The sequence below is a fragment of the Gavia stellata genome, chromosome 1 (assembly GCF_030936135.1).
Source record: "Gavia stellata isolate bGavSte3 chromosome 1, bGavSte3.hap2, whole genome shotgun sequence".
Classification (NCBI taxonomy): Eukaryota; Metazoa; Chordata; class Aves; order Gaviiformes; family Gaviidae; genus Gavia; species Gavia stellata.
Window position 1 is genome coordinate 131548018 of NC_082594.1, and position 13919 is coordinate 131561936.

General features: G+C 45.7%; 1 protein-coding gene across 1 annotated transcript; it reads left to right on the forward strand.

Annotated features, from left to right (window-relative positions):
* The first annotated feature begins 318 nt into the window (after positions 1 to 318).
* LOC104255879 (3 beta-hydroxysteroid dehydrogenase/Delta 5-->4-isomerase-like) lies at positions 319 to 10446 on the forward strand. The gene is made up of 4 exons (XM_059823951.1): positions 319 to 387; positions 653 to 875; positions 5561 to 5725; positions 9632 to 10446. The coding sequence occupies exons 2-4, from the start codon at positions 722 to 724 to the stop codon at positions 10444 to 10446; spliced, it is 1134 nt and encodes a 377-aa protein (XP_059679934.1). The 5' UTR covers positions 319 to 387; positions 653 to 721.
* Positions 10447 to 13919: the final 3473 nt, after the last annotated feature.

Consider the following 13919-nt stretch of genomic DNA (forward strand, 5'->3'; position numbering starts at 1 on the left):
AGCTGCAGCAGTAGAGTCCACCTCTCAAACAGTTATAGACAGCTACTTCTGCTATTTACACTTAATTTTAACGCCCTCTCCCTTCCTGTTAACACTGTGTTACACATGCAAGTGCAGCCACAGAGAATTGTCAGCATGAGGATTTACCCTCCCAGGATTTAGGCATGCCGGACCACATCTAGGCTCAGGCCACGCCGCGCTCAGAGCCTTCCTCTTTGGGGGGGGTGGAAGCACCACATTCGTTTGCAGCAAAGGAGGCATGTGAGAGGGAGGGGAGGCAAAAGGACCGAGGTGGTGCTGTGCCGTATATAAATACAGGCAAATCTCCCCCACAGTCTTTTGAGTGCTAGAGAGGTGGAACGAAGGATTGGGGCAGACTTTTGTGGGGTTTGTTTGGCATGGAAGTTGATTTTGAGTGTTTTCAGATTTGTTAATTTCTTCAGCTTGTAATAATTTGTAAATAGTTTTTTTTGTTGCATGGAAAAAATGCATAGGCTACTTCTGAATAGGAATAGCTAGCAAAAGTAAATAGCTTTAAAAATTACTCTTTAATGTAGGGGTTAGAATTTGTTTTCCAGTACTCTCTCCCTCCGGTAACACCCTTTGATTTATAAAGACTCCAGAGGCTGATGTCATGTGCTTGTTTCCTCAGGCAGGAGGTGAACCGGCCAGTCAAAGCACAAGAGAAAGCCAGTTCACCACCGAGGAGCAACCCAGAGCAATGTCCCTGGCTGGGGTAAGCTGTCTGGTGACAGGAGCAGGAGGATTTCTTGGCCAGAGGATTGTCCGCTTGCTGCTGGAAGAAGAGGAGGCGCTGGCTGAGATCCGACTGCTGGACAAAGCCTTCAGCAATGAAGCACTCGGGAGATTTGGAAGTAAGTACCATGTTGTGAGGACTACGCGTTACACGTATATGTGCTGCGGTCTCGTGTATAGCTTGGAAGTCTTTACCTCTCATCCAAACCAGCTTTGTAGATAAAGGTTTTATTTCAAGGAAGTCTTCCTTTATCCCTCCCTCTCCATCCAGCGCAGAAATCATGTCAAATGTAAAAGCAAGGGTTTTCTTTGCCAGACCCTGAGGCTTCTCTAGATTGGAAGAGAGACCTATATACTCTTTATGCAGTGAACAGGCTGCCTTTAACCTGACTTCTATCACATCAAAACCCACGGAGCAGAATTAGCGCAAAAATCTCACGCTTCTGCTCAGGGGGAAGGAAAATGCAAGCATTGCTATACTGGGGGCACAGGCAGTGTAACCCAGAGCATACTGTCCTGGGCTCTGATGTGCTAGACTAGAAGGCAGTGGCAAAGTTGTGGGTGCAAATGCTAATGGTTTTCTTCAGCCTGTGATTAATTTGGTTAATAGCGATCTTCTGGCTAAGAGTTGTGATGAGGTATCTTAAAAATCTGTTGTTATTATTAATATTATCGCAATGGCCTGGAGAGTAGAACCCTTTTGTGCTATGCACAGAAGAGACAGAACCCATTTGCAGAGGGCAAGCCAGGACTCTGGCTTCTTGAACAGACTAGAGACAGCACAAATGATTGATAGGCCCAGTGTCAGAAACGGTCTGTGGCAGGGAAAGCAGCTCAGAGTATTATATTTTAAATGTCCCATTTCCTGGGATCCTGAGCACACCTATAAAAAGGCACATAGGAACCTGAATTCAATCAAGTTCTTAAGTCCCTATGTCACGTTTACTTGACAATGCTTTCCTCCATCCCATCTTAAGCGCAAGACTATTCTTCCTCTATACAGGCAACTCTTATGGAATATCCCCATACGATTTGCTAAAGAGCCACAATCTTTCTATAAAGTGTTTAAGTGCCATCAAGGAAAAGTAACAGTGTACCATAAACCTGGCGCAAATTACGCAAGACTCCAGGATGGTTTTATACAACTGGGACTTCCTCCTCATTAAATCACATTCAGCATTTCACTGAGGATTTTCTAGACGCCCTTGAGCCTTGCAGCAGCCTGCTCTGACTTCCAGGCGGTTCCCGCCGCGGCAAAACCTGCGGCTGCAGCAGAGGCTGAAGCGCTTGCAGCAGCGGGAGCCTGTGTGGTTTAGCACCGATGCAGCAAGGCGGCGAGAGAAGCACCTGCGCTGCTTCGGGCCAGGAGAGCTTTGCGGGGCTGATGGAGCTTCCTGGGGAGTGAAAACGACCGTTTGTGTGAGCACAGTCTTGGCTGGGCTGCAGCAAAGGTTTTGCTGATCTTTTTTAACAGGAAAGCTTTATGCCCTATTTCCTTATCCTCCCTCCTTCCTCCACTGAATGCTGCCTGCACACTCCCTCCCCTATTCTTGTAACATTCCTGCTGCCTATCTGACCAGCACAAAAGGAAGGGAAAAATCAGTTATCAGAGCTTGTTTACCCACAAACAGGTAGTAGGAGCAACAAGCTGGCATTTCAGATGCGTTTGAACAGCCTTTGACTGGCAGTTCCTCTGTCTGTATCAGCCTCTATAGCTACATCTCTTCTAGTGTCCTGCCAGTGCCTGTGCTCGGGACTACCCGAAATATTTTCCTGCCATTCCCTTTCAAGCCCTTCTCTAGCACAGTGACTCCTATTCCAAATACTGGGCTGCTGCAAAAACTGTGGGGCTGGAGTCTTCTGACCTGCATTATTTTTACCGGAGGGACTTTTACTTGCTAGCATATGTTGTTTGGATTGCTTGAATAGCCAGGAGCGGAGCTGAGTGGGGTTTTTTCTCACTAAGCTCTTGAGCACCTTTTACTTGCAGTATCTTTGCAGGGTCAGGGCTGTGGGTAGTTAAGACAGAGGAGTATGTGCAAGTTACAGCTCTTTGTGCCAAGAGACACTCAGGGACTCTCCTCTTTTGTTCAAACAACTTTCCCGCTGAGACACTGACCATTGCACCCAGCCTGCGTAAAACAGTGGCATTTGAGGTCTTCCATAGCCCTGGGGAGTCCAGGATGATCCAATCGATGTCAAGTGCTGTCAGCTGGAGTCTACCCAGTTACACTGTGTGGTTGAGAATGAACGCCACGTTGAACACGGTAGTTTGGTGCCTTCGGTTTCCTACCTCCCATCTCCACTTCAAATTGATCTTTCTGCCTTTCCTGTACTTCCACTTATGCAATTCTGTTTTTTTCTTCACTATTGCGCTGGCACTTCTGGAAAAGCTGGAAACTCCTAGGTTGTTCTCAAGAGGTTTTCTCACTGTTTCAAAGCATTGATTCCCTCTTGTCCCATCCCTCTGTACTTCTCCCCCTCTCCCCCCGAACCCTCATTTCATGTCCTTTGTCAGAGACAGACATTTATAGATTGCGTGATGCTTGAGCATTGAGTGGTTTTGCACTGCTAACCCACTACTGCTCCAAAGTAGACGGGCAGTAGAGGGCAAAGGAATGTGGTATTTTTCCCAGGACTTTTGCTGGGGGAAAATTCCTGCTCTGGGAAACTTCCTCCTGGCTTTTTGCTCAACATTGCAGAGGTTCATTTGCCTTTATCACTGCATTCAAAACAGAAAGGCAGAGTAGCAGCAGAACCTCGCACTAGCTGAAATGGGAACAGAATAAACATTTCAGCTTCCCTGGGCCAAAGAAGCCAATAAATTGTTTTACCCTTTACAAACAAAAGTAAGATGCAGTTTTTAGTTTTCTCCTATGAATACACAAAGTAGACCATTTTAATGAACCATCCAGTTAACCAGGAAAGTGGAGATCTCTCATGAGGAGTGCCTTTCCCCACCATCCACCCCACAGCTGTTCGGACCTCTATAAAAGAGCACTAAGGAATTCAAGCTAAGTCCCACAGACATTGCTGTTTGCTTGAACTTTAAACAACACACAGAAAAGAGAAAGACAGTTTAGGGCAAAGAGTCTGACTGGATTGCTGAGTCAGACACTGCTCACAACAGGACACTGAATTTTATTGCGTAGGCATTGCACTTCCAAGCAAAAACTACCCTGTAGCAAGCAGGGAGCATTGCTTACAGCTCAGAGGACACAGAAACCATTGGTGAAGTAGAAGCAGCTTTCCCAGTGGGATCAGCTTTAAAAGGGACAGGTTTCTTTTGTAATTTTCCCGAAAGCTTTGATTTGCATGTGTAAAAACTTCCATTTTTCTAACTCCTGCCCAGGCACAGTGATCACTCTGAAGGGACCACATGGCAGAATCTACGTGGTGAAAACCATGTATTTCAGTCCTTTGGATTATTGCAACCCCACAAAGCCTTACTCACGGCGAACATCAACCTAAGGGCTGTACAAAGACTAATGTTTATTAGAGCAAATCTAACTCCAGGTGCTTAACAAAAAGCCTAGCCCCATAGACTGACACTTTTGCAACCGTACAAGTAGAGGTCAGTGTAAACCTGCTGGAAACAGAGCCCTGGGAAATGAATGCACTCTGTAAAGTAACAGAGCATAAGAGAGCATGCGGCAGAGACTGTGCTGGGAGGGCAGTAACTGTAGATGTAGTAACACTTTTGTAAATGTGTCACAAATTTCACATCTCAGACCAACTGACTGTGATGAAAAAACCCACCCCTCAAGCCTGTTGCATCAGAATAGTTGTTAAATTAATACAGGATTACATTCTAGCATGCTACAGAGGTAAAGCTGTAAGTCATGCTGAGAAAGTCCTCTCCCTTGGCATAGCTGCAGCCAGGAGAGCAGTGTCACCTCGGACTATAAATTTATCCAGGTGATCAGCCTGTGCTGTCTCAATTTTGTTAGTGTAGTTCTGGGCTGTATAGAAGGATGCTTCTGCCCAGCAAAACTTAGGAGAAGAGACCTGGGACTGCACCAGGGTCACACACATTAGCTGCTGGGGAGGGAGGGGGCTTAAAAAGCAGGAGTCAGGGCTGAGGTAGCTCAGGAGAGCAGCCTTGAGAGTGCAGAACTGGACCAAAAAGATGTGCATGCAAAAAATGACCCCACAGCCCAGATGCTGAAAGGGAGCCAGAGCTGGAGTTAGAAGAGGCACAGTAAGTCCTGGCCGAGGTACGTAAAAAAGACGTGCCAGAACTGTAAGTAATGTATTAGAAGAGCTGCAACACGGGCAAGGTCAAGGGGCAGAAAATAGGTGCGAACACAGCTCCGTGCACACATGCCATGCGTGGAGAGAGATCATTCATCACCTTAAAGACAGGAGCATGCAGTGCCTGGCTGTTCGGTATACTTGGGTTAACACTTTTATAGATAGCCAGTCACCAGAACATGCACAGCTAAAGTTACTCCCCCATCAACTTTAAAGTAGTCACACCTGAAGGAAGCTTCAGGGCCTTGCTAGCGGTGGGAAAGATTTCTCTTTAAAAAATAAAAAAGGAAAGAAACATATTGAGTATTGGCTCCAACAATACGGTAGGTAATGCAACACAGGCTTCTATAGCACTGTAATTAGCCCTTGACAATATAGCCGCTGGAAAACGCCTTCTGTTTTGCCAGCCTTAAAATAACGCTCCCGCGCCCGGGCAGTCAGCACCTCCCAGGCGCAGCGTCAGCATCCACACAGCCCTTCACCACCCCTTTCAGTGCCCTTCTTAGGGTGCCGGCAAGGTCTTCTGCTTCGTTTTCTCCTGCCCTTGCAGAGTCCCAGAGCAAGACCGAGGTGAAAATCCTGGAAGGGGACATCCGAGATGTGACATTCCTGCACCGTGCCTGTCAGGGGGTCTCCCTCGTCATCCACACGGCTTCCATCATTGACACCTTGGGCCTCGTAGAGAAGCAGCTGCTCTGGGAAGTCAACGTAACAGGTGAGCGGGTGAAGCACCCTTCTCAAACCCACGTCGACGACATCCTGAGCATCATCTGCTCAGGAAAGGCAGCACCTGACCTGTCTTTTTGAGCCCGATTAGCCGGGTTGCTCTGCACCTGGCACCGCCACAGCTGTGAGCGCAAAGCGTGCCTGTGTGCAGACCTGTGCAGCTCCCGCCCTCTCCGCACCCCGCATGCAGCCGCCTTCTGCTGCAGGGCACTGCAGGGTCAGTCACTCTTGTTGGCGCTCCCGTATGCCCATACTGAGATCCGCACAGGCTCTGCCTTCAGTGGGGTTGGCCATAATCCCAGGGGACCTTTCTGGAAGCAGTTTACCCCTGAAAGCCCAACGTGCATCTGAGAAAACCGGTTCTTATTCTCCCTCCCCATGTAGCATCCCTGCCTGCGTACATTTTTCAGTTTTTACAAACACGGCAGGCATTAGCTGCAATTACGGCAAATTTGCACTGCTAGCATCCCAGATCCTGTAGCTCTCTGCTTCCTATTCTTTTTCTTCCTCCTCTTCTCCTTTTTTCTTCCCATTTGCCATTATGTCTCTGTGTGCATGAATGCAGTTCAGAGGAGCAGGTGCTCCCCCACCTTGAGCTTATCATTAAAAACCCCCCAACACACCCAAGGGAGATGGGATCTCCCTTCCTACTAAGGAGCCCCTGTTCTTCATGAAAAGCTCAGATGAAGGGGGAAGTTTTTGGCTTAGGAATGGCCCGTGTGGCATCAGCTGCCAGGAAATTTAAAGAGATTTCCTAAAAGAACAACTTCATCCCCCTCCCTGTGATCCCAAAAACCCTCTATGCCTTTCAGAGAACTGGCACTGCCTAACCTGCATGCACGCTGACCTCCCTGGCTGCATTGCTTCAGCTCCTTGGTGAAGCTTTGGAGAAGATGTTCTTATTTATGGGAATAGTTTTCCTGGTTCTTTGTTCCTCTCTGCCACAGATACAGGGCTTCTTCACAGAAAAACAAGGAACATACTTCTACAGGCACCACTTTTACAAATACTGGCCACACACCAGTGTTCAGAGCAAAAGAGTGTTCTTTGCAGTCAAATTGTCTCTTACATGCAACTTAAAAAAAGTGAGATGGCCTTTTGGTTGTTTTTGCCTGGCTCATTGCCTGTACGTTCAGCTTCCAGACCCTTTCATTTCTGCTCAGTCAAAGCCACAAATTGTCAGTGACCACAAATTAGATCCCAGCGGGCAGCTTCTTAGGTCCCTGCCAGGAGGGAAGAGCAGAAAGGCAAGATCCTGTAAAACCTCTGCATTGGGTAGTACGAAAAATAAATATACAGGGGTGGTAGTTCAGAAAGAGGATTTGTAAAGCTCTCTCTTTATGACCATACCCCTGCTACAATCTGCTTTTCACAGCAGAATGCTGTGGGGAAAAAAAACCCAACACAACATGGGGAAAAAAAACCATGACAAAAACCCAAACAAATATCAAAATGTCCCAAATGGAGAAAATTCTGTAGCTCTGAGCTGGAGTCAGAGCTAGAGAGTTTATTTACATCTGCTCCATCGTTCCTTTTGGCAGGTTTAGACTTAAGCACAGAGTATCAAGGCTTTCATAAACCTTTCAGATCCCCCCCAGCAGAGTCTGCCTGTGGGTGAAATAAGACTGCTGAGTCCATGCGGCTTAGCTGATAATATGTGGTAGAATGAAAGCACACGGCAGTCCTGCTCCTAGAGTAAACTGACCCCGAGGTTAGTCAGTAAATACTGCAGTCCTCTTCCTTGTTTCCCTCCATGTCCATTCTGATGCTCTTCTGGCTCTCTGACCAGCCAAGACACTGCTCCGTACTTCATAGACTTGCAGGATGGAAGTTTCTTTTCTCCTAGAAAACAGAATTTCTATAATACAGATGTGTCAAGGAATCAGACGTGGATGTTCACAAACGGTGATGCAGGGCTTTCCCCTGACTCACGCACCACACAATGCCTCAGGGCAAAAATATCTTTTTAGGAAGGGAAGGGGAACAAACTTTTAGGAGGAAGGGAATTAAGAAAATAATTAAATATAATCCAAACAAAAGTACCCTCTGTGAATCAGATCCTCAGCCAGAAGGGCTTTGTGTAAAAGCAAAACTTGAAGATCTGCTCTATGGAAGATTTACTTTGCTACACGCTGTGTGAGAGATGCACAAATTCCCATTACTGTAAGAACCTTTTCACTTTTTACACACAACTTTGATTTGCAAAGAAACCACATTTTGTTTGGGCGAAATTGATCTTGAACAGATACCGACTGTCAAGATAATTTTATGTTTGCTTTTTTAAAAACTTGCTATCTCATTTGATTTTTGTCTAGCCCTTCTGCACTTTATTACTTTCCCTCACTTTCTAAACAGCATTGATGGCAGGAATTCAGCTATTAATTTTTAAAATAATAAATTTTATTAATTAATTCGTTTTCCAGATGACCCTGGCTTGTGTGTCACCTAAACGTAGTGACTTGCATGAACTCACTTTTCACGTTAATTTATTCCTGGCTGAATTTATTTCCTTTGCGCTTCTTTAGTGTTTCTTAAGGCCTTATCCAGATTTATTTATTTCAATTTTTTTCAACTTTTTTCTTTTTCTTGTTCAAGCTTGAAAAAAGGAATTTTGGTGCCCTAACAATATTCAGTTCAAGAATTCTTCCCATTTTTCACTCATTAATGGGTCTGTATTTTGCTGCCAATATTCCTTGGTCCTCTGAACCTCTTTTATTCATTATATTCTCTTTAGCAACACTAGCCTGCTCTGCATTGTGCTGCCCTTAGTTGTTGTAACAGACTGAGCAGACTTGTTAGATCAGTTATGTGCCTCACTGCTAGTGTTTGATTTTATCCCCTAGATTTTAGGCCACACCCTTCTGATATCATATAAATCATTTTGGTTTAATGTTCCATTGCCAAAAACATTTTCAAAAGTCTTTGAGCTGCACCTTCTGTTCCAACATCACTGGCCCTTTCACACATAATCTCTCTCATTACACCATGCACAACAAACAAGGCAATTTTTGCCACAAATCTCAGAAGAAAGAGTCTACTTGCAATTCAAACAACCCAATTTATTAAAATATTTATTTTCCCCTGGAAGGTGCTTTTCTAGCTTAACCCACTTAGCTACTTGAAGGACCTTGAACTCACCAGTTTACCTCTGCTCTCCTTTATGAAAGCATTATAATAGGATTTTAAAAGTGAAAAAACCTGTATTACTGCAAGTAAAATCCAGCATATGCCAAAAAAGGAGGCATACATACACAAGCATCACTTTGCTCACTGCACTTTACTCTGTGATCTTTGACTACATGGTATCGTGCGCTGTTCTGACATAAGATCTTTCTCTTCAAGCCCTCCTCTGAAGCCAATTGAATGGTGAATAGACTCCCACTGGGTGAAGCTGATTTTGGAGCAAACCTTCAGGTCCCACATTAATTCTGTCCTTGCTTAGCAAACCACCCAAGAGCATCCTCAGCCTGGAAAACAGAGGCTTCAGCATACAGGATGGATGGTACCTAATGAGAGGGGCAGCTTCTGAAGGTTCTCTGCCTTAAGCCAAGTCAATCCAACCAACAGGCACAAGCCCCTGAATCTGTGGTCAGCATCCATGCTAACCTAAGCAAGAGCAAAATTTGACTCAGCATAAAAAAACCCCACAACATGCAATTAAGACCGAGTGTTCATCCTTGTTTAACTCCAGCAGGTGCACTGATACCACTTAAATACAGATTCAGAGCAGGTTCGGTTTCACTGAACACGCTGCCCAGTTCAGGACAGGATTCTTCCAGCTGCAGAGAGGGGAGATCTGGCCAAGCTCAGGCCAGAGATGCTATTTCTGATCTAAAAATCCCACTTTTCCCTGCTTGGAGAGCTCTAGACTGACTTGCATGTTTCTCTTTTGAAGGTACTCAGCTACTGCTGGAGGCATGTGTCCGCTGTAACGTCCAGCACTTCATATATACCAGCACCATAGAAGTGACAGGCCCAAACTGGAAAGGTGACCCAGTTTTCAATGGTGATGAAGATACACCTTATGAGAGTGTATCAAAATTTCCTTATGCCCAGAGTAAGAGACTGGCAGAGGATTCTGTGCTGAAAGCAGATGGCCAGGCGTTAAAGGATGGGGGCATGCTGATGACTTGTGCCCTGAGACCCATGTACATTTTTGGAGAAGGATGCCCATTTCTTCAAGGTCATCTGGACAAGTGTCTGTTGAACAAAAACGTCTACCTACGCTTCTCCAGGAAGGAAGCTTTGGTGAACCCTGTCTACGTGGGGAACATCGCCTGGGCACATGTGCAGGCAGCCAAAGCCTTGCGGGTCCCGCAGAAAGCCAAGCACGTCAGAGGCCGGTTCTACTACATCTCCGATGACACTCCTCATATGAGCTATGCAGATCTAAATTACGAGCTGACCAAGGACCTGGGGTTTGGAATCGAGCCCCGGCTCCCCATGCCTCTGTCAATGTTGTATTACTTCTCGCTGCTGCTGGAGATTGTGAGCTTCTTGCTCCGGCCCTTTGTCAGATACGTCCCCTCCACCAACCGTCACCTGGTCACTCTACTGAACACCCCATTCACCTTCTCTTATGGAAAAGCACAGAAGGATTTTGGCTACATGCCCCGCTACACGTGGGAAGAGGCCAAGCAGTGCACCGGTCAATGGATTGCCTCCATGGTCCCACAGAGAAGGGAGTATTTGAAAAGCAAGGCTGCCTAATTCTGAAAGGGAGCTGAGACCCAGCTAAACAAGTAGGGCCAGGAGCCAGAGGAGAGCTGGGTGAACAGCAGCAGCAGATAATTACAAAGCATTTAATTGAAGACGTTGTGTAACAGCCCCCTCATTCCCCCCACCCTCCCTGCCCCAACCCAGAATAAATAAAAGTGAAATATTCATTTGTTTGTTGAGTACAGGCTGGTCAGGGTAGCTTTACTGTATAGCCCACATCCACTTCTACATCTCGGGCAGCACAAAGACACTATTTCAGTAAGACTCCACACAGTCCACGGTGTGAACACATCAGCCCTTCCTTTCCCTCCATGCCACCTTTAAGACTTTTGCAAAGCACAGTTCGTCCTAGAACTGTGATCACACTTCACAAACATGTACTACTCAGCTATACCCTACTCACTCAGCTCTTGCCAGCCTTACCAAACACGCAGCAGGTAGAAGCCACCCGACTGCAAAAGCTGTCACAAATCTTGCTCACTTTTTCAAGAGCGTTGTCCAGTTTCATGTGCCATTCACCTGACAGTCAAACTTGAGAGCAAATTTGGGCGCTGCAAGTGTTGTGAAGCCAAAAGCACACGGTAAGTGCAGCACAGTTTTAGTTAGGACAATGTGTGGAGGGAGAGAAGGGGGACATTTGGTCAGGTGAAGACTTCCTCATCCATTCTCATTTTCCCAGTTACCAATTTTGCAATAAATCTGATGGCTGCCCAGCAGAACAACAGCTTCAACAAGACGAAAAGGAGAAAAATATTGCAGGACAGCCCTGGTCACTGAAGGGTTTCCATTGCAAATTCAAGACATTTGTGAATACTGAGGAAAAATAAGCAGTGCTGAAAAAAATCATGCTGTTTCCAGGTTTCAGCTGGGAACAAAGGCTAACTTCAGCTGATAGATGCACATGTGCTGTCCCTGTGCTCTTCTGATGGCCATATGAGTTTCTGCAGAATGTGTAACTTGACTTTCAGGCCAAAAATGTAGAACTTGTCTGAACAAATAGATGTGATCCAGTGTTTGCTTCTTAAACATACAGCTGACTTGCTGAAAACAGCTCTAAAAGGTGGGAGTGTCTCTGTTCTGTTCAGCATGGTGTGAACAGAAACATTTTACCTGACTCAGTACTAATGTAAACAAATCACATTTCCAGAGACGCTGGCAGCTTGAAGTCTGTGTTGAGATTAATTATTCAGTGCCCAAGACATTAGATAGTCCCACTGCAAATATTACCATTTTCTTTAGTAACATCTTATGTTAAGTATGTGAGATCCAAAGCAGTTGAATATCAGCCTCCAGAACTTCCAGTCATATTCTAGGGACACAGAAGTAAGTTTTCCAGGCTCCCATTGAAGGCTTTGTAAACACTCAGCAAACTATTACTGTGGATGTGGTTTGAATGCCATCGTTTCACAGATAACCATGTCAACATCTCTACAGTTCTCCACTAAGCAAGCACTACTCTTAACATCTCCATCAGAGTTCCTCCTTTATTGGTAGGCACACAGATCTATCCCACGCTGAAGGAGACCCATCCCCTGCTACGCTATATGCTGATAACTCCTCTAGAGACTGATGGAGAGTGAGGAGGTTTGCAGCAACCTTAAAGAATAAGGGATTTGAAAATGAAATTTGGACTTGCAACCTCCCGGATAGAATCTGCTCCAAGTAAACTGATGCGTGCACTGGAATTTAAAAACAGAAAAAAGACATTACTTAATGCATTTGAGTTTGCTCACGGCAGACAAGCAGCACATCAGAGTGAGGATTGCAAACCAGCTGTATATCCCCTACTAGGAGACTCTCATGCCTCAGTATCACGTTAAAAAAATAAAGATAGTTTGATTTGGTCCAATTGATCTTACGGCAGCAGTTTACAAAGGTCCTGTCCCACCCCTTTGCCCAGGAGCAAAGTCGACAGAACAGACCCATGTGCTTATGTCTCAGCCGCTCCAGCGTTTCAGCATGCGCTGCAGATCCACACAAAGGGGCCGCTTGGGCACATGCTGTTTTCTTGTCTTTGGCTCAACACCGGGGCGAGAAACCTGTGCCTGAAGCACCTTTCACTGTCACAGCTGCTCACTGAGCCAGTTTCCCATTTTTCTGTTAACTATATGTGGTGGTGCATTCCTCCCCCTCCCGCCTGCCCGTGGGCCGCTCTACGATCTCAGGAATTCCAGCTAGGCCTTGGCCTTGTGCAATGAGTTGGGCAGTTAAGCGTCCCTTGACCATACCAGGAACTCTGGTATGGCTAAGGCAGGGAACAGCACTGACCATACCAGGCACTCTCCTGTTACCTGACCAAGGTGGGTAACAAGAGCAAGAAGAATGGGATGGTCCATCATTCCCTAGCAGCCCTGGACCACTCTTTATCAGGATCATAACCCAAGTGGAACGACACCATGGTTACTGAAATTCCATCATTTTTCTAACGTCTAAAGCCAATCATCTCATAAACCTATAAACAACCGTCCCAAGTGAGACGTTTTGAGCTCTCCTGGAACGCAGTGGGCTGCGACCAGCATCTCCCTCTGAGTGGGACACCTCTCAGAGTTTCACAAACTCTCCAGTTTGTGAAATTTTGGAGGACCACGCTGAGCCGGCGATGGGACCTAGGCTAAAACCCTCTCCTCCCCGAGACTCAATTCTGGCCCGTTGAGAAATGCTGAGATATTTGAAGTGAGCATTTTCACAGAACTCGAGGGGAATTTTTAACAGGTGTACCTGTGTGTGTATATATATCTCTATATCTATCTCCATAGCTTTATATCTGTGTGTATGCATGTGTGAATCATCTGTAATCAAGCTATTGTTGTGATTAGCTAGCTTTGTAAATCTTAAAACTAATCCATGGATAAGTGCTGCTAAACTCCTATGATTTACCTCAAACCGTGAATGAACCTCAAATTGCTGCTAAATACACATGATCCTTTAGATAAAACCCATTGACCAAGTCTGGGACTAGGATTAGACCTAGCCACACCTAGACTCCTCTCTGAGAAGGAGTTTAGAAAGCAAGGGGGTCTACTCCGAACCTCATGACTCAACGGGAGGATTTCTCTATTCCTTGTACCCTCTCTTTTCCTGTAGACATGAACCATTGACCAAGTCTGAGACTAAGTCTGGATTCAGCCACTCCTAAACTCCTCTTTGAGAAGTTTAGGAAGTAAGGGAGTCCATTCTGAACCTCGTGACTCAACGGGAGGGTCTTCCCTATTCTTTACCCCTTTCATTTCTCTGCTCTCGCTCGCTCTTTCTAGATATAAATCATTCTGAGTTGATTCTAGTTTGATTTTCCTTTGTATGTTTTAGTAAGTAGTAGAGTGAACCTTGCCATCAAATTCTGTTAAGTCGCATTTTTATAAACTTCTATTAAAACTGCTTTTGCCAATAGCCTAGATGGTGATTCTTTAAGCGGTCTAAACCATCATTTGCGACACTGTAGAGCATTTTGAAGCAAGCTGCTGACA